This window comes from Trachemys scripta, chromosome 11 (genome assembly GCF_013100865.1).
Source record: "Trachemys scripta elegans isolate TJP31775 chromosome 11, CAS_Tse_1.0, whole genome shotgun sequence".
Lineage (NCBI taxonomy): Eukaryota > Metazoa > Chordata > Testudines > Emydidae > Trachemys > Trachemys scripta.
The window spans coordinates 33,644,773-33,665,851 of NC_048308.1; the positions used below are offsets into that span (position 1 = coordinate 33,644,773).

Below are 21,079 nucleotides of genomic sequence, written 5' to 3' on the forward strand. Positions count from 1 at the left end.
CTTCCTTCTCATCACAATACTGCAAGAGCACAATCTTCTGTTTGCCATATCATAATCAATCCCCTAACAATAGAATATGATATCAACAAATAATAAAACATTCTTTGGATGCAAACCACCAAATGAGGAACTGAGGATTTAATTGAAACCAGTAGAGAGGACATTCTCTGTATGCACATACCCTTAATTAAGGTTAATTAATTATTAGAATGGATAATGCAAAGCCTACTTCTTGTTAACATGCAGAGAAAGGAAATCAGGAATTCAAAATGGGGGGGGGGGCGAGAAGGTGGAAAGCAGGACCTGGGATTGGTAAATGGCTGGAGTGAGAGGGGCCTAAATTAATCTTTTGCAAGACAGACTATAATGTCTTGCGGAAGAATAATCTGGAATGTGTAATGAATACAAGGAAAATATGAGTGATTTCAGTTGTTGCATGAGGAAGGAAACCCTAATTTATAGAAGAGCATCTCAGATTGTCATTTTAATTTTCTCTGTTTTTATATTTTATTAATGTACTGTTTTAAAGGGTCATTGCCAAAATGTAAAGGCTACAGAAAATGTTTCTGTTCTTTAAAACATCTTCTTACAGAGCTATATGTCAGACCTCCTGAAATCAGTGTTCAAAATGAATAGAAGCTAGACTTCTCAACATCCAGCAATGATAATTAGGGCACTTGGTTGATTTTGGTTCTCAGGCATGCATATGACGAGTCTGTGTGTCTCATTCCATCTCTCTGCTATCCATACTTTCTGCAATCTTGTGCACGGGCAAGGGATTAAAATTTTATAAGAATCCTGTTCTCAGACAAAGAATTCTTGCAACTAAGCATGAAAATGGCAAGTGGAGTGAATGAATGAGACAGTGTATATATATCTATAGGTATAGATATATATTCAGAGAGAGAGAGCGAGAGAGAGAGTATACACACACACACACACACACACACACACACACACAACAAAGTTGGCAGGTCTTACTATCCAGAAAGGCAAGCGTGCATAGCCCCAAGCCTATGGGTGAAGTTTTAACAGTGTGTGTAGATAAATATGTAAAATTGACACAACACTTCTGCACACACAACTGTCAAATGTACTTAGCTATTCTTTATAGTGGGATTTGTTCAATACAGTATTAGTATCAATGCTACAATACCATACCATATTTCATTTGGATTACAAAAATGACAGCAAAATTCATAGGAATTTTTTTTGATGGAAAATACCATTTCTGTCTAAATCAGAACATTTAGGAAAATGTGTTTACTTTATGAACTTTTGCACAAAAATTTCCATTTTGAGACTTCTGAAAATGTTTCAGAATTCCAAAATTTTATGTTAAATGTTTTTCATTTTTATTTTTATTTTATATTATTTCATACTATGTCAGCACTATGACTGCTATTGATAATGTACAAAATAATGGTGGACATATTCTATTCTATTGTTTTATTTTTATTTTAAACATCGTTAAGGGCAGCTGCTACTTAGTACTGATTGGAGTGACCCTCCAATGATTGGAGTGATGTAGAAAAGATAAAATGTTTTATCAGTAGTAAGTAGGAGCTGCCCTAAATGATTTTGAAAATAAAAAAAAAATAGAATATTTCAATGATTATGTCATGTTATGACATGTCAGTTAGCACACAATGTTATGAAATAATGTAAAAATAATATAAAAATTGGAGAAGAGAGAATAAAATAACATTCTAAATAAAATTTCAGAATTTCAAAATGAAGATTTTCTGAAACTGATTTTTTTTTCTTGGAAATTCCAGTTCATGAGAAATTTAAAAAATATTTGTTTTTTGTTCTGAAATTCCAAGTTTCAAATTCCAACTTTAAATGGCACCCAGTTTTTCTAGTGATATTGTTGGTAAATTTACAAACACTTGAGCACTTTCTGATACGCATTAAAATATAACCTTCTAGTTTGGTGAGTATTTTTCCAGTTACCTAAAGTGTCACTGGCATGTTAGTAGCAAGAGGTATGCCATTCCAGTATTACTATTTTCATATAAAAGTAACTGAAGACAATTCAAAGAGGTATTCTGATAGTGGAATATTTTATTAGCTTTCTGACATTAAAAAAATATTTTCTATGCAAAGAGTGTCAGCACCAACGGGAGAGAATTAAATCATCATCTAGCAGCTAAAAAAGACAAAATCTAAGGTAGGCTTCAAAGAATCTGTCAAGCAATTTACCTAAACTGAAGATTATGCTGTCAAACAATATTCAACGCTTTCATTACAACTCAAGATTATTGGCCTGATCATGCTCCTGTAAAAATCAGCTGCAACGCTGGCCTCAATGGAAGAGGCCATTCTTATCTGTGAGAGTCCAATGTACACTTTCTAACCTGCTTATAAAAGGCTGTCTGGAATGAAGTTAAAACACGTTTTTATCTATCTAATGAATGCTATATATACACTTTCTTTTAGGAAAATGCATTTTTATCCACTACATGGTACATTAGAACCCACTTACCAGGTTTCCCACAGTAAGCACACTGCTGAACTGTTCTGTCATTGGGTAGTGTTCCATGGCCATAAACAATGTGTTTAGAACAATGCAGATAGTAATAGCAAGATCAACAAATGGATCCATCACAACCAAATTGACTATATGTTTTACTTTTAACCATGGGCTCCAGCAGTCCCAGATCAAGAAAGTGTTTGCAAATCTGTACCAGCATGGTGGACATTTTTGTCTGGATTCTTCAAGTTCTGGGGAAAAAAATGTTTAACATTAACTTATAAAACCAACAATTTTCCTAACAGAGCCACTAGAAGTTCTTAGTTTAAAATTAAAAAAATATCCCAGAGGTTTATGTGCGGCTAAAATATAGTATATGAAAGAATTAGTCATATGCAATTTGTACACTAAACACACACATTTCCAAATGAGTGTTTATATCTTTATAAGTATAATGATACTGCTGCTTTCACATTAACTGTGTAGTACATGATTTTCTCAATTAAAATGTATTCACTATTACAATAAACAATAAACAATACTGAACCACTACTTTCACATACTGCAATGTGAGGGATACTCTCATTCTTTACTCAAATCAGTAGCGGATTACCGTTTTGTGGGGCCCTGGACTAGAGCAAGTGGGGGCCCCTCCCCACCTCTTCTGCCTGCAGTCCCCTCTCCGGGCACTCCTCGGCAAGCGCCCATATCACAACCCTGCTCCCTGGCAGGAGCATCAGGCAGAGCAGGTTGGGGCACAGGGGCACCCTTTTTCTGGGGCCCCCCAATTGGCCGGGGCCCCTGGGCATGGGGCCCATTGGCCCAGTGGCTAATCCACCACTAACTCAAATCACTGTTGTTGTTTTTTAAAACAACAACCACTGTTGTTGTTTTTTAAAACAACAACAACATGCAGTATGTGGGTTAAGACAAACACAACCCTTCCCCCACTCAGTTTTAATAGGAAAAGTTGTCTTTTCATATACTTACAATAAATCTATCAATTAAGAAGCAGATCTATTATGAAAGCCTGTGTCCTCTGTTGGGAATATTTGATTCCTACTTTTCCTTACATTTGACATCATCATAAAGATCAGATTTCCAGAAGCCAAATTGCTTCTAAATAGTGTTTAATTACAAGGATGAACATCCAGTGTGAGAAATCAGACCTTAATGGGATGTTTGGGGATGGGGCAGAAGGAAGATGGAGATATTCTGGTTTAAGTGAAAAGAAGTTAGCCTAGTGAAAAGCACCCCACTCCCCCTTTTCCCTCCTTCCCCCCCAAAATGTCATGGCACTGTTTAGTAGAAGTTGAGTCTGAGTGTGTGCATTGCAAAGGGCATCAGTAGGTGATGAGCAATTTCCAAAATTCTATATAAATATTAGTAGTGAAGATCTTCCTGCAGTAAGATAGAACAGGTTGATTGGGTGGAATAACCAAATTTCTGAATGGCTAGCTAGTCAGAATGCTGACGGGGGAGATTATTGTTAGGAATCAGGGCCTGCAGCAGAGCCAGTCTTCAGGTAACTTAACGAGTGCAGCTGGCCTGTAGTAGTCTGCATAATTGGCTATACCACATGATCAGTTGGAGTCAGCAGACCAGTTCTTAAGCTGAGCACCAATTCCGTGAGTGTTCAAAACATTTCCCCCTGATTGCGTTAGTTCCTGCCCACCCCCCATTCCAGGTAACCCAATTCTTACACTTGGCTCTGGTTCCTGACTTTGACTCTGAACTTTGGTTCCATCTCCTGGCTCCTGACCCTTGACTCTGACCTCTTACTGACCCTGGGCTGCAATTCCTGGCTACTGATACCTACTCTAATCACTAGCCCCAAACGACCACATCTCGGTTATTGACAGTGATCCTGAACTGGGATGGAAAATGGGCTTTCAGAGAGAATGATTGGGAGGACAAGGAAGACAGGGTTTCCCTAGCCATATTCCAGAGGCTGAAAAAACACTGCCTTTGAGGCTACAAAGGAGCTATCAGGATGGTATAAGCTCAAATCTATCTGATTTTTCTGCCTGTCCTTGCTAGTAAAGGAAGAGGAAGAGAAAGGTAAACAGTGAGAATCTTCTTCAGCTGAAGGAAGAGGTGACAGAGGTGAGAGCAGAACTTGCTCAGAACTTTGCATAATGGGAAGCAAACTGGCCCATCTACACATAGTGCTTCATTTAGAGACCTTGGCAAATTTGTACTAACTTTGTACAACTTTGTATTAATCAGTCAAATTTGTATGGACTCAACTGACATCAAATCTAGTAGAAAGGAAGACTCTATTGTGATCTGAGATTTGTAAAAACGCATTGGAAGTATTTTTACAAGAGGATAGGTAATGTACACCTTCATCTCTGATTATAATTAAGCTTGGATTGATTTGCTTCTCTGAGAAATGAGAAAGTGACTTAGGAACTCATTTTAAAAAATGTGTTGAAATTTTGACTTTTCACAAATGAATTTGAAGAGTACTTTGTAAATTTTGTTTATACATTTTCTTTAACTTTGAGATAGAAGACACGTTACAAAGGAAATTAAATAGGCTTTGTCTGACTTTTTAGAATTGCTGTTAAAATTTTTCCTACACATATTAATCAGTAATACTGTGCCAAAAGGTATCATGATAGATCTTTAGAGCAAGTCAAAATGTTATGTTATTTGAATGAAGTTCCAGTATATTCAGTTTTCATCATGTTTCCAAATCACCTTTCATTCTTCTACTTTTTGTGAATAAATATTTTATAGAAGGAACTTGCAATATATGAGGTTTTTATACTTTTGTATAAAATGTTATTTATATTTTTGTCTGCACAAGTGTAACTCAAGAGAAGAAGTGGATGTCTAGGGTTGGAGGGACCCAATTTATTTTTATATGTTTTTTTTTAATCAAAAGACATCAATTGTTGTTCACTTTCCATACTTGTCTATCTTTGGACTTTAAGGTAAGGACTTTGGGTAAGGACCATGCATAGCACGTCTCTGGGACTACCATATACAAATTATTAATATGTAATGATAGTTTCTGTGAAGGTTTGCTTTAATCTCCTATTGACCTGATGTTTTAGAAAGAAATCTCGTTCTGCGATATCAGCTCTCTCTTTGACCTCTACCACTTCATCATAAATGCTAGTATCATGGAATAGTCTTTCTCCTTTTGCGGTTAAAAAAAAAAGACATAATTAGTCATCTGCCCTTGGATGGCTGTTACCCTTCAGACCTGATCTCCCTTTCAGTGGCTGCACTAAGAGAAATTATCTTTCTTTCTCCTCACAGGGGAATATTTCCCTAACAGTGTTTGTTTTGTTTCTCCTACTCTGTTCTAGACTGGAGCTAATATATAAAAATATATAGATTGGGACTAATATCATAGGAGGTTTAGGATAAATCAGGGTAAATGATTAAGAACATGTGCTGGAAATGTTCATTATGTACTTCCAATGCCATACAGACTTCACCTGTCCAATTATACAATTACAAGTGAAATTGTGTACATCTTGTCTTAAGTGCAGCAACTAACACAAATGGAGTGAAATGTGTATAAAAATGAAATTCGTCACATACCTTCCATTGTGTTTGTGAGTATGCTAGCTATACTCATTGCTCTTTGCCTTGCAGCAGAATCTTCCAACATTTCCATGGAAATTTGATAAGAACTCAATCTTCTTTTTCTTATTTCTGTTTCTGTAGTGGTGCACTGCAAATGAAATGCTGGTGAATTAAACCATTTTCAGTAACTTATTAACAGCACAATATACAAATCCTATCATGACTTTCAAGTAAAGTCTGCTATGAATAGCTTCTTATCCAATATATTAGACTTTCCTTACATACTGCAAGTTTCTGTCTCTACTAGGATTATCTTTGCTGTTTCCTAGATGTCTGGTGGGAATTTCAAACTGCCCAATAAGCAGTGAGCTAATCGGAAGTGGGTATATGCAAATACACGCAGTGTGATTAGATAGAGGAGAAGGAGGATTTTAGGTTTTAGCAGAGATTCAGGTTCTCTCATTGAAGGGGTTGTTTGAGAAAGTATTTGCAAGATGACTCAATTTGGAGAGCAAATTTCCAAGCAGTGCTGGGAAGTTGGGGGCCAATGGTTAATTTAAACAAATGCTGTGAGTAAACTAAAATTTGCTGCCAGGTATCTTTTTGCTAAATGCTTATTAATCTCTTAAGAAATTAACCGCAGTTGTAGCCTAGTACCCAAAGTTCCTGACAGATGTGCATATTTGCCAGTCATAAGGTAGCAATGGCAAAAAAACTAGTATTTAAAAGGGTAATATTGGTGCATGAAATACAGTAGTAAGGAATTAATGATGATCATGCTATCAAATGTTGCATTCCCATCTTGCTAAGATATCTCACAATTTCTATAAAAGCATTTCTGATGATGGAAAAATCAAGTTATAATCATTGTTTTTTCATCCACCTAAATCTCACTGTTTCAAAAGGGTTGCAATAAATATGGAAGTCACCACATATTTTCCTAGTCCATTCAAGTTTATAAATGTTTAGGATATATAATATGATGGCCTTGGACTTTTGCCTTCTGTTTTATATGATCTCAAGTTACCTTTATAAAGCAATAAATATTAAACTCTGATTTAAACATTCTTTAGCAGGCTACTGCTCCTGAGCCTGTGTATATTTTTTACAATTTTTGCTTTTCCTCTTGCTTGAGACATGGTGCAGTGGTCTGAACATAGGAGTGGGAGTCAGGAATTCGTGAATCCCAATTCCTGCTCTCTCTCACCAAATCACTGTATGGCTTTGGCAAGTCACTTAGGGCAGTACATAGTGCAGTGATCTGCATCATATGGAGTGTAAATTCTAAAGCACAGCAGCATGTTATGCACTAACTAGCCAGTGTTGACCCTCCTGGCGGTTACTAAAAGTCCCCTAGTGTGTGTTAATGTAGTACTGCTTGAAATAGGATGACATTAACGTGCAGTAGGGAACTTTTAATGTGCATCAGCAGGGTCCACATGGGCCAGTTAGTGCACAAAACGCTGGTGCATATGAGTATTTACCTCCCATTCCCAATTGGTGCGGACTAATGTACTGTGTAGACAAGCCCTTACTTTCTCTGCCTTAGTTCTACCACCTGTAAAATGGGGATAATAATTCTTGCTTACTTCACAAGGGGGTTGCAGTGATTAATTGGTTAATGTTGGTTTAGCATGAAGATAAAAAGCCCTGTACAAGTGATGACAATTATCATTCCTGAAAAGGAGACTCGACATAAACAGGCTGAATCTCTTTTAGATGAAAAGATCTATCAAATATGCACAAGCAAACATGTACCAACTGACAGTTTCCTTAGTTAATTTTTTGAATTTCTGGTCCAAAGACCTATGTCAGGATAGGAAATAAACATAGAAACAAAACAAGAAATATATGGTGGTAGTGAAATTTAAATGCTGCATTGTAAAGATGTTTGTGATTAAATTCAGTGCTATTAAAAGCTAGCCAGTGTCATTGACAATACATTTTGTATAATATTATACTGTATATACCATCATTTTTTGTAAATATTTTAAATATCTCTTTTGGGATTCCAGAATTTTACAACATCAGCTGAAATTAATGCAATTGGATGTGTGTATAATAAACACATTTTCTCATTAATATTATGAAGCTGGTCTTCCTCCCATTGAAGTTCTTGGTATTACCCCTTATCTTGTTAGTTCTATGTGTTTGCAAGTACTGTACTTTTACTTAGTTGTGGACTGAAGGAAGTTTTTTGGGGGGCAAAACTTAGATCCAGATGAAAACATTCAATTAAGATATTTTTCTCTCCGTGCAGATCTCCCATTGAAGACAGTGCATGTAGGAACAGCAGAATATTTCAGTTCAGTTCTGCAATATGTATCTGAAATTCCCCTGCCCCTTTACTGTGTTAAAAGAATTACAAGATATAGATGAATTTGCAGCTGTAGAAACACCTGCCTGAACTATTTCAAACTTGATTATATGACAGTGAAGTTACTATGATCAGTGGTTTGTCTATGATCACCTCTGGGAGAAGTTGTCCAGTAGGCGAAGTGAGAGCTGAAGGTCCTCCAACCAAAGAAACCACCCCATTGCAATCTACAGTGCTGTGCATCTTCCCATTTGGTGGAAGCGCTGGTACCATCCTGGATGACGTACTGGCTTCACTAATGTTACTGTTGCGTCTTTCACCATGTCTGTTTGGAGCAAAGAAAGACTCTCTTCTGCTCTCGTTGTCTTCAAGAGTGCTGTGCTCATCATCAGCGAAGTCATTTTCTGATCCTATATCTTTTGCTCGACCTCTGAAGCTGAAAATGCTCGTTCTGCTGTTGCGCCTTGGGGAAAACAGGGAGCCACGAATACTCAGCAAAGACTGTAGAAAACCCCGCCCCCCACAAAGAACAGCATTAGTAAATGAAACACTTTAAAATACAATATCTTGTTTTCTCGTGATAAGTAGTTACCACGCTCTAGAGAGAGAATATTTATTTGTTTTTAAGCACCAACAATGTGCTCACAGGGCCACATTATCTACGGAGGGGGGGAGTGATTGTTTTTGAAGTGTTATGGAGGCTGTAGTCAGAAAGAGGGAGGAGAATGAAGTCCAGCCACTGGTATCAAAGTTTTTGGTTGTGCGGGGAGGGAAACAGGAAAGTTTAGCAGTTAGGAGCATTGGCAAGAAGAAAAGGGACTGAGGTGGTGTCCACCATTTTCTGGGTTCTGGAGAGAGGCATGCTTCCCACCTACACCCTGACTGTTTATGTGCTCTACTTTTTTCTGTCTCCCACAAGATTGCAGGGATGAGGGGTTAACAAGCAGTTGCTTGGGGTGGCCAAGGGAGAGGGGCGGCACCTGCGGCAATTCGGGGGCGGCAGGTCCCTCACTCCCTCTAGGAGTGAAGGACCTGCTGCTGAACTGCCGCCACCGATCGCCGTTTTTTTTTTTTTCCCCAAATGCCGCCACCGATCGTGATCACGGGCTTTTTTTTTTTTTTTTTTTTTGCTTGGGGCGGCAGAAATGCTGGAGCTGGCCCTGATTACTCATCGCATCTCACTCTACTTTCCTGAGGGATGAGTGTTCTAATGATCAGTGCTAAAGTCACTCTGGATAAGCCTGGGCTGTACACCAGTCTGTAGTCTTCACCAGCAGGCCCCGTGTTGTGGGGGCCGCGTAAGCAGCACTCTCAAACTACCACCCAGTGAAAAGTTTGGAGAAGACATGCTGGAAACTGTATTGGCACATGCCCACCCTCACTGTGCTGTGAGGGAATGGCTGCAGAGCCCTCGTAGACTGCACAGAGTTCCCAGAAGGCTGCCACTTATGCATTACGGTTCTAAAGGTGGGTTTTGCATATAGTTGAAATTACTTTTAATAAAATTTTAGGGCCATGAGTTCTAATTCTGCCCTTAAATGGGAATGTGGGACTTGGAAGGAGCTTGCATGAGTGTCCCAGGCAGGATTTGACTCAAAGCAAGTATACAGAGATCAGCACTGAGAAAAAGCAAATCAAACTTTGTTGGTAATTCTTCTATTTAATTACAGTACAAGAAACTGCTTCATAGAACCTTTGTCTTCTTTTCTGCATATTTCATTAGCAGCATTCATGAATAAATAAAACTAGTAACAGTCTTGGAGAAAACAAACCCTGCAATAAGCTTTCTTCAAGCTTCCCTTTTTACCAGTCTTCATGTCTTGGTATATTAAGTCTCAATTCAGCCACTATTTTTTCAGGAAAAAATGAGTATTTACGTGCATAAAATAATAGCATTTACATTCAGATTTTATTGTGAGTGCAAGAAAGAATATGAAAAGCAAAGTCTACTTTTAATAAATATTTATCCCTACATCTGTACTAAGAACCTGAGCACAAAATACTGTTGGAAATATATATATATTATATGTGGGACTGGTAGCACTGCCTTTTATTAAGGCTACCCAACACTTCCAGTTATAAGACCCAGGCTTATAACTTTGCCAGACTTTAACCATTTGGGCTGAAAACTTCCATGCCAGCTATCTGCCTCAGTCTAAATGTTTTTGGAAAAATCTGCTTAAAGTTGCAGAGCCATTTCCAAGAATGAGGCTAAGAAAATATGTTATTTTGCCCATGTTAAAAAATTCTGGTGTCCTTTCCTTTGAAAAGCTCTAGTGTCGTGTGTCCCTCCTCAAATCTGCCCAGATTTGGTAACATTATAAGCCCTTGAAAAATCACAGATCACACATCTCAGTAGAGACTTCTTAGGTTTTAGCAGCTAAATTCCCTGAAGAGTCTGTCTACCTGGAGCATGCTCCAGCCTGGAGCTGATCAGGACTTTCCCTGCAATTGAAGCTCTTGAAGCTGTGGGCTATGCTGGGTCCACTTGAACTGACACTTGAATTGAGAGCAGGGAAGCTCTCTGTCCTGTGCTCTCAATGCTTCCCCTGCTGTGTTCAGGAGGAGGAAGCTGACAGATTCCAATGTGATGGAGAGAAGAGCCAGACCTGCAGAGAACTTGGGAGAAATTGATTGGGACAAGGAGCCTGGGGTGGCAACTAGGAACAGAGGTTGCTGGAGGTGGGATGGGGAAGGTGAGAAGAGGGTAAATGCAAATGGAAGTTGGGGTGGGCAGGACACTGGGACTGGCTGGGTAAGATGATTGGAATTCAGTGCTGGGGAGGGAATGTTGAAGGCAGGGGAACTGGGAGCCCAGGGGTGGGCGAGATGACTGAGATTGTCTGAGGAGCCAGGTGGAGAGACTGCAACTATCTTGTCAAGGAGACTGGAACTGGAATAGGTAGTCTATAAGGGTGAGACTAGGACTGATCTGAGAAGCTCCTGCTGAATGACCCATGGGGTATCAGTATGGTGCCAAATGATGGAATTTCTGTTTTTTCTGTTTGCTTTTTTAAAAACCAAGTAAATGACACACAAACTACATTAGAAGAACAATATTAAGGTTGCGAAGTCAAGCACTCAAAAGGTAGGAAATGCCAGAATTAAGGTTGTCTCTCTAACCTTCATTCAGCCCCCTTGAGTGTGTGCATTAAGATACAATTGTGACTTACACAATCATATTCTATTTTTATCATCATCGAGTGAATAGAATGGATGGTGCTCACTTAAGTGAGCAGCTATTTTGTTTTTTCCTCGTTCAGTGTGTGGCTCCATGCTTATTTCCTGCACACTATTCAAACCCTACTGTGAAGACAGAATTATTAATTTCCTCCTGGACTTTTCTGTGGCATTCCTCACTGTAATATATCCAAGTACTATACAAATGGTTATGAATTTATTTCACAAAACTCCTGTGAGGTGAGGGATTGAAATTATTCCCATTTTACAGATGGGGAATTGAAACACAGAGAGATTGATGTAAAAATTGTCCACTAATTTTGGTGTCCAATTTGAGACCTCTAGGACCTGATTTTCAGAGTACTTATTATATATAGTGCTTTATATGTTCAACACATATCTCCCATTGACTTCATTTGCAGCTGTGAGTGCTCAGCACTTCTGCAAATGAGACCTGAAGGTCTCCAGTCAGACACCCAGAAAATTAGGAATGCACAGTTAGTGACAACCCATGAAAAGTTTGCTTTAAGTAACATAATGTATCCTTTATCACATAGCAACTCTGTGGCAAAGGCAGGGATAGAATCCAATTCCCCAGGGCAGCATTCAGCTGCCTACACCAGGAGATCCTGCCTCATTCACTACCTACCGTTCACCTCCTGTAACATATGAAGCACATATCCTACAGACAACAGTCTCCTTCACTACATAACCCTGAATCATGCCCAAAGAAGATCCATCCTGTGCACTGAATGAAGCAGGGGCCCTGTGGAAAAAACAGTATGTGGTCATGTAATTGTATCATAATGCGTACACACAAAGAAGCTGAATTAAAGTTGGTGTATTTCTGGCATTTAGTAACTTTTGAGAGCTTGACATTGCAAATGCTCTTATAACATAGTTTGTGTGTGTAATTGTATATATAACTTCTTTCCTGCATTGCATCCACTAAAAAAGGTTTTCATTTCTGTATGTTTTTAAGGTATACCAAACTTTTGTGACTATTGTGTGTGTGTGTCCCTTTTTAGGAAGTTATAGCAATTAGATAGAGGTGCTCTCTTGGACTAATTTTGATCTTTCTTGGCAATTAATTATATTTAATTTTGTATTTTTCATAACTCAATTATACATCATTTATATTCTGCAGTTATACCTTAGTACTCTGTATAGTTACATATCTACCAAAATGAATTGTTACAGTTATTTACTTGGTGGCACTGCAATTTGTTTGATAAATAGTATAACAAAGACTGCAGTGCATTCATCTTTAATTTAAGTTATACAACTCAAAACCTGAGATAACCAATTTTTGTAATAATTTCTAAGGCCTAACTCTGCAATCCTTCCATATGCTGGGCTCCCGTTGATTTTGAGCCCTAAGTTGAGCCCTAAGGGAGTAACTCCAGAGAGAAAAGTGCACAGTCAGTTTGAAAGAGCTGTGTGCTTCTCAGACACACATGCTCAAAAGATACATTCAGAAGAAATAGACCCCTCACTCCAAATCTGTAGCAGTTGCTGTGCATGCAGGGGGACACATGGGATACAGGAGCTAATCCAGCTCCCATTGAAATGAATGGAGACCTCCCCAGGGGAGCTGGAGCAGATCCATAGTGAATAGGGTGTGAGAGGAGATCTGTGGATGAAGACTGCTGCTCCTCACTCATATGCACACACATGGAGTCTTGAGCCAGTGGATCAGAGCAGCACACAGACCCAGGGCTGCCCAGAGGTTGGGGCAAGTGGTGCAATTTACCCCAGGCCCAGGGCCCAACAGGGGCCCCCACAAGAATATAGTATTCTATAGTATTGCAACTTTTTTTTATGGAAGGGGCCCCATAAATTGCTTTGCTCCAGGCCCTCTGAATTCTCTGGGCAGCCCTGCACAGACCTATTCGCCATGTTTTCTCTGCTCTTTCAGCCTGTTCATCATGTTAACCATCGCTACTCACACTATAATGTACAATCACTAGGGAATTCTCTGTGTGGCACGAGGCACAGAATATTTCCAACACAGACTCTTCCCATCTCCCTTCATTGCACAACAGACAGATGGCATTTCCATTGCATTTTGGCCATTTCCTGGATATGTAGAGGGGCAAGATTTGCCCCGAAGTACTGATATTGCTTCACAAAAAGTGACCAAGTTAGCTAGTTAAATTGGTGATTTGATACTCTTTAGATCACTAGCTCCCTTGATAAGTTCAGTGGTGAAAAGTTTTACTTTAGGTGGTTGTTCTTCTGGCTACTTTATCCCTGCTTGTGTAAGTCGTGGCCAGTTAAGAAAAGCCATTTCCCATTTTTTACTGTACCTTTCCCTTATTTAATCTGAAACCTAAAATGTACCATGTTTGTTTCTATCTGATGGGTTTTCATTTTTCATTTTACATGACGAATTATCATTTAGTTCAGTGTTATGGAAAGTATTTAAAGAGCCTTGAGATTTTTAAGCTTGCTAAGGTTCTATAGTAGTTTCTTAGCTCTTGCTGATGGGGGACTTGGTGGTAAAAGGCAAGAAGGCTTTCAGAGAGGTGAATAAAATATGATGGACTAGTCCATGCCAATGATACTTTACTGTTAGAAAATAAATCCACATCAAGTATTTCCCATACGATCTCTGTCCTGTAAGCATACAAGAGAGTTGCAGGGCATGGGGTTAACTATGGGAGGGTGTGTGATTTAGTAGATAGAGCTCAGGACTAGGATTCAGAAGTTCATGGTTCTACTGGCTCTGTCACTGACCCTTCTGTGTGACCTAAGCAAGTCATTTAGTATCCCCACCTCTGAAACAGGGATGATAATACGTATCAAACTCAGACGGATACTGTCAAGCTTAATTCATGACTATAAAGCCTTTTAAGCTCCTTAGATGAAAGGCATTTTATGGGCCTGATCCAAAGTCCATTGCAATGAATGGTGAGACACTCATCAACTGTAATGGGCTTTGGATCAGACCCAAAATACATAAGATCAAAGTACTATTATTATATCAAATCAAATTATAGCTACCCAAGAATTTTTATCTCTAGATGTTAAATGGGCACCTAAATGCACACAGTATCTGGGAATTTGAATTGAGTTATATAAGCAAAGTTATCCCAGTGTGATAGAAGGGATACCTTGACTTAGGACTTGTCTACATAGGGAGGTTGGTGTGCACAAGCCAAGGGGTAAATCTACAGCACACTAGTTTAACACACAGTAGTTCACTGTGTGGACCCTGCTACAGCGCACTAAGTTTGTAGTGCGCTTTGTCATCCTACTGTTTCAAACATCAGAGCACACTATTGAATTTTTAGTGTGCTGTAGCAGGATCCACAGGGTGAGTTAGTGGATGTCAAGTATGTCTAAATTACTTATTGGTATAAGCTTAAATGTTCCCCTGTCCCATTCTCATTATTTTGAAAACTCAGAAATATTTTTCTCATTTGCCACCATTTAAAAATGCATCTGAAGAAGTGAGGTTTTTTTAAATCCACGAAAATTTATGCCCAAATAAATCTGTTAGTCTTTAAGATGCCACCAGACTCCGTGTTGTTTTTGTGGATACAGACTAACATGGCTACCCCCTGACATTTAAAAATGGGTTCAGTAACACAAACAACAAAAGTTAAGGGTGGTCTGGTATTCCTAGAATACATGGGGATGTTGTCTCCTACAAAGGTTTTATTGTTTGGGGCTTGAGATGATTTAGGAGTGGACAAACAATGAGTGACTTATGTAAGTTTTCCTAATGAGTTCCAATCAAAAACTTTTTAACACTCCACATCATCAAGTGGTCTGTGTATGCACGATATTTTATGGAAATACATTTTTAGAAGTGTTTTAGCAAAGTTTTGGGTAAGTAAGCCCATGTTAGATGATTTAACAGAAACATCAAGCTAACTGTTTGAAACACTGCTGACTATAATGATTACAAAAACTAAATTTAACAGAAGCTCTTTTCCCCGCATTTTCCTTTTCTTCTCTCTTCATATAGTCATAGTCTTCTACCTGTAACATTGCTGGAATTTCCATGATAAACAGATCATGGTAGTAGAAGAACATAAATTATTTAGTAAGAGCACTGTACCTGGTGGGGGGAAGTGAACCTCTTTTCATATGTCAGTCGACTCGCTTCCATCGAGAATCGGAAACTTTTCCTTCTGATACTGTCCTCTGATTCAGATTTGGGGAACTTTTCAACATCTCCCTTGTCTTCTGCTTCAGACAGTTCCTTCTGTCTTCTTTTCTTCCTTCTGTTTCTCCTTTCTTTAGCACTCTTTGAGCTCAACTTCGATGCTTCTGAGGAACTTTCCAAGAGCTCCCCTAGTCCCCCTACTCCACTCAAATCTCTTGACGCAACAGACGCTGCTACTACTGCTGCCGTTGCCTGTTGGTTTACAAGGTGTGCTATTTTTAGAATGTAGATAGCTAACAATTTTATATACTTGTACTGATTTTTATTATTATCAGTATAATCAGTTGCAATTTGTGAGCAACATTTCAATCAGGCAAACAGTCTCAAAAAAATAAATTCAAGACAATTTTGTTCAGAGAAATATTTAGTTCCCTATTATATAGAGCATAAGACAACAAAAGAACTAATTTAAGTAGTACCATAACAGCATATCTCCCCAAAGACAAAGGTAGAGTACATTAGCTTAAAATCAACGTAGTACAAGAAATCATGAGCATTGCATCCTCCAGGCACTTCAGATCTATGTGCTTCTCCATCTCTCACAAGAAAGGCAATACATCCTACTCCAGAACAACTCAGCTGGTCCCCTCTGCCTGTTCACAGTGAGAACTACTAGTTGTTCTTCCTGTATGGAGATATGTAACTCATACCATGTGACTTGATCCATTAGAATAGTTAGGGGGATTGATTGACTTAACCATCAGGGCAAAGAGACATTTAGGGCAGATCCACACCCTTTTCCCGGGTGACTGTAAACTGTTCTGAAATGCTGTGGTGGAGGATATGTTGGGGAAGCTGCCAGGCCTCCACAGGTTGACAAGATCAGAAGATGTGTGACTCCAGAAATGGCTAATTTTGTGTGTGAACAGGGGGATCAGTAATTGCCCACCAAAATAACATCATATTTGGTACCAGAGTTATTCAGGGTAGATGTGGTGTACCTCTCTGACAGGGGAATGGCTATATTTTTGATTGATGTTAGAGAGGGAATTGTTAAGCTATCTGAGAACCTGGCTTCAGGTGGGGGGAGGCAGCCAAGCTGTTTGCTGGCTTTTCCTTGTGACATGTGTTCAGTGTAAGTACTCGTTTGATAGGGGAGCTGGTTCCCTGATAAACTGGAATTAGAAGCAGACTTAAGGGAAGGCATCCCCAGAGAAGCTGGGGAATGGGGTTGTGGCTCCTAATGTACACCTAATGCGGTGTAGCAAGGAGAAAATCTACTTTCCCAGCCCATTTACCTTCACACAAGAAAAGGGCATTGGAGTCCTAGCCACGGGCTTGGATCAGATGCCGTGGGGCTGGAGGGGGCTGATGACATCCCTCAAACAGGTGGAAAGGAGCGATGATCCATGCTATATGAGTTGTTGCTGAATAGTTCCCAATGAGTACATTAATAAAGTTGTGGCCTAAATAAACCATATTGCAAGATGTTGCATCTTGTCTTTCTTCCTGTGTGTTTGGGACAAAAGTTCTACATCCTGCTCTAAAAGTACTCAGTTGGTTCTTTTTGGCTATTCATAGTGAGGATTAATTGTTGTTCTTTCTATATGGGGTTAGGAAACTCACAATATACAACCTGATCCATTAGAATAGATAAATAAAATTAACTAATTTAGATCTTCATTAACGTTTGCAGACTATGTAATGTTAAAAAGAATCTCAAGCAGATAGTTTATTGAGAAGAACGTAACAGCCAAAATGTTGTCCCAAAGGTTTAAGATTATCCCACTCAATTGCCTACAATAAGAATGTGGGGCCAGATTCTTGATTCCCCATCTGGCTGCTTTTTTGCTCTTCAGGAAGTAAAATGGTTCACTAACAAGACAGATGGGGATTCTCCTGACACAGCGAAATTCCTAGGTGGTATAAAGATGATATAAGGTTCTATGCCACTTGCTCTTATCCTCTTCCTCAACCTCAGAATAAAGAGGGGTCAGAGACAAGGGGGGATGCGGCCAGAATCCCTTGAGCTTTGGTGATACCCAGGTGGTGCCTACCAAACCACTCCAGTTTTTGCAACTTTGAACAAGCTGAGGGCTGCTTTAAGTTTTGTTTGGGGATGAATTAATCACTGAAGGAGTGAAAATGTGACTTTCAACCCTTTTCCACCTCCAGCCTTGCCTTGATCACAACTCAACTGGATCCAGTGACCTGCCCTGTAATGGGTGAATCCTTCCCACTTTCTCATACACACAAAGAAACATGGCAACATCACCCCTATTGTCAGATTACTCCACTGACTCCCCATTCATTTAAACAATAATTTTGCATAGACTTTATCCAGCTTTTGTTTCTCTCTGTTCCCCCCAGTGCTTGCTCATCTAGCATCAGTCTCTGTTGCTTCATGCAAATGCACAAGTACAGTGGCAGCCGTCTGGAATAGCCTCCAGATAGCCTTCAATTTAATTAATCTCCGTCAGCTTTCAGATATTGCCTGAAACCTTATCTTATCCCCCCCACTTGCCTATAGAGCTTTGTTTTTAACTTTGTAGCTGCATTTTTTAATATAATGTATGAAAAGTACTAGAGAAAGTAAAGTCTATATTAAATGTTAATAAACACAACGGCTAAATTTTTGAACAATTCCATATCAATGACAATAAATATCAATACCAAATGTGAAAAAAGGATGTACCATTGCTAATATATATTTTTATTCTCCACAATTCTGCTCCTTTCTGAATGATTTGAAGTGACAATGTGTAACGGCTAAAATATATATATATGCTAATTCAGATAGTGAAGAAATCTTTCTTTTCAAGTTAAAGATAGAAGGGCCTGATTATCCATTGCCTTGCACCTTATGGAGTCATTTATACCTGGTCAAAGTATGTGTAAAATAATACGAGTGTAAACTACTAGAGGATTCTGATTTGCTTGCATTTTATACCCATTTTGTACTTCTGATTTGCAAGGCAGTGGAAATGCAAGCCCAGAAATTAGATGTTGGGTTCTCACAGATAACACCTTCTCAGACCATTTGTCTTTGGATAATAAACCCTCATACAACAGGTGTATATTAAAAATTACATTTTCTTGTAAAATTATTTACAATGTCTGCTTTTCCCAGTAAACAAGATTGTTATAAGAGATTATCCAAGAAGTAATTCCATCCATCAAGCCTTTGTTACTTAAATGATTTATATCCTTTTCTAAGGCCCTAATAGACTTCAGTGTGGTTACAAGTAGGTATGTGCTTAAATACTTTGCTGGAACGAGGTTTATGAGTATATCCTAATACTAATACCTTTCCTTCAGTCAATGCTTGAGAGGGATTATTAAATACAGCAGCTCTGAACATTCTCTCACAGACTGTAAACCAGAAGCAACTTCTTTTAATGCCACCCAACTTTTTCACAACTGTTATGAGATCTGTAACCCCAGGATGTCATCGATATCATGCATTGTAATTCTCCATTATTTCTGTAACATTGTAATCCCAAATCTTTTACCTGTAGAATCCTATGGTGAACTTAAGGCTTGTCTACATTACCCGCTGGATCAATGGGCAGTGATCGATCCAGCGATGGTCAATTTATCGCGTCTAGTCTAGACGCGATAAATCGACTGTCAAGCACTCTCCCATCGACTCCGGTACTCCACCAGGGTGAGAGGCGTAAGCAGAGTCGATGGGAGAGTGTCAGCCATCGACTTACCACAGTGAGATTATAAATTGTTGATTCACTTTAGGTGATAAACAAGGATTCTTGTTTTTCAGTTCACTGTTAAGTATATTAAATATTATTACACGTACTAATTTCTGGGAGTAATTTATCATTTTAGGCATAAGAATAAGGATGTGCAGAAACAGACAAAGTACATTTTCTTCACAAAAAATACCTGAGCGTCTTCTTGTTGTTTTTTTAGCTGTTCAAGCATCTGCTGAAATTCTGCCTCTTTCTGCTCTGCTTCTTCCAGTGTTGCTTGATTCTGTTCTTCATAGGCCATGGCGACCACAGCCAGGATCAAATTCACCAGATAGAAAGAGCCCAAAAAAATCACCAGAACAAAAAATATCATGTATGTTTTGCCAGCAGCTCGTAGAGTCTGGGGGAAAACAATTCCATATAAATGTGTAGTGTCACTGCTAGTCTGATAGTATGTTAGTGATGCAATTCATGCTCTGATAAGTAGTAGTTTAAAGAGTTTTGTCACAACTAGGGCTGTCAAGCAATTAAAAAAATTAATCACAATTATTTGCGCAATTAATCGTGCTGCTACACAATAATGGAATACCATTTATTTAATATTTTTTTAATTTCAATAACAACACAGAATACAAAGTGCACAGTGCTCACTTTATATTTATTTTTATTACAAATATTTGCACTGTAAAAAAACAAAGAAATAATATTTCTTCATTCACCTCATAGTAGTGTAGTGCAATCTTTTTATCATAAACGTTGAACTTACAAATGTAGAATTTTATACAATAAAATAACTGCATTAAAAAATAAAACAATGTAAAACTTTAGAGCCTACAAGTCCATTCAGTCCTATTCAACCAATCACCCAGACAAACAAAGTTTGGTTACAATTTACAGGAGATAATGCCCACTTCTTGTTTACAATATCAGCTGAAAGTGAGAACAGGCGTTCGCATGGCACCGTTGTAGCCAGCATCACAAGATATTTACGTGCCAGATGTGCTAAAGATTCATATGTCCCTTCATGCGTCAACCACCATTCCAGGGGACATGTGTCCATGCTGATGACAGGTTCTGCTCGATAACTATCCAAAGCAGAGCATACCGACGCATGTTCATTTTCATCATCTGAGTCAGATGCCACCAGCAGAAGGTTGAGTTTCTTTTTTGGTTTTTCGGAGTCTGTAGTTTCCACATCGGAGTGTTGCTCTTTCAAGACTTCTGAAAGCATGCTTCTCACCTCATCCCTCTCAGATTTTGGATGGCACTTCAGATTCTTACACCTTGGGTCGAGTGCTCTAGTTATCTTTAGAAATCTCACATTGGTACCCTCTTTGCGTTTTGTCAAATCTGCTGTGAAAGTGTTCTTAAAATGAACATGTGCTGGATCATCATCCAAGACTGCTATAAAATGAAATATATGGCAGAGTGCAGGTAAAACAGAACAGGAGACATACAATTCTCCCCCAAGGAGTTCAGTCACAAATTTAATTAATGCATTATTTTTTAACGAGCGTCATCAACATGGAAGCATGTCCTCTGGAATGGTGGCCAAAGCATGAAGGGGCATATAAATATTTAGCATATCTAGCACGCAAATACCTTGCAACACTGGCTACAAAAGTGCCATGTGAATGCCTGTTCTCACTTTCAGGTGACCTTGTAAATAAAAAGCAGGCAGCAGTATCTCCCGTAAATGCAAACAAATTTGTTTGTCTTAGCGATTGGCTGAACAA

General features: G+C 38.8%; 1 protein-coding gene across 4 annotated transcripts in view; it reads right to left on the reverse strand.

Annotated features, from left to right (window-relative positions):
* LOC117884838 (sodium channel protein type 2 subunit alpha-like) overlaps nucleotides 1-21,079 on the reverse strand; it is a 115,692-nt gene that overhangs the window by 56,715 nt on the left and 37,898 nt on the right. For all 4 annotated transcript variants that reach the window (XM_034785687.1, XM_034785686.1, XM_034785688.1 and 1 more), the window contains 5 exons: nucleotides 19,537-19,743; nucleotides 15,589-15,888; nucleotides 8,493-8,840; nucleotides 6,038-6,170; nucleotides 2,489-2,727 (listed from right to left, as the gene is read on the reverse strand). In XM_034785687.1, the coding sequence (XP_034641578.1) occupies nucleotides 2,489-2,727; nucleotides 6,038-6,170; nucleotides 8,493-8,840; nucleotides 15,589-15,888; nucleotides 19,537-19,743 (1,227 nt within the window). The remainder of the gene's footprint in view (nucleotides 1-2,488; nucleotides 2,728-6,037; nucleotides 6,171-8,492; nucleotides 8,841-15,588; nucleotides 15,889-19,536; nucleotides 19,744-21,079) is intronic.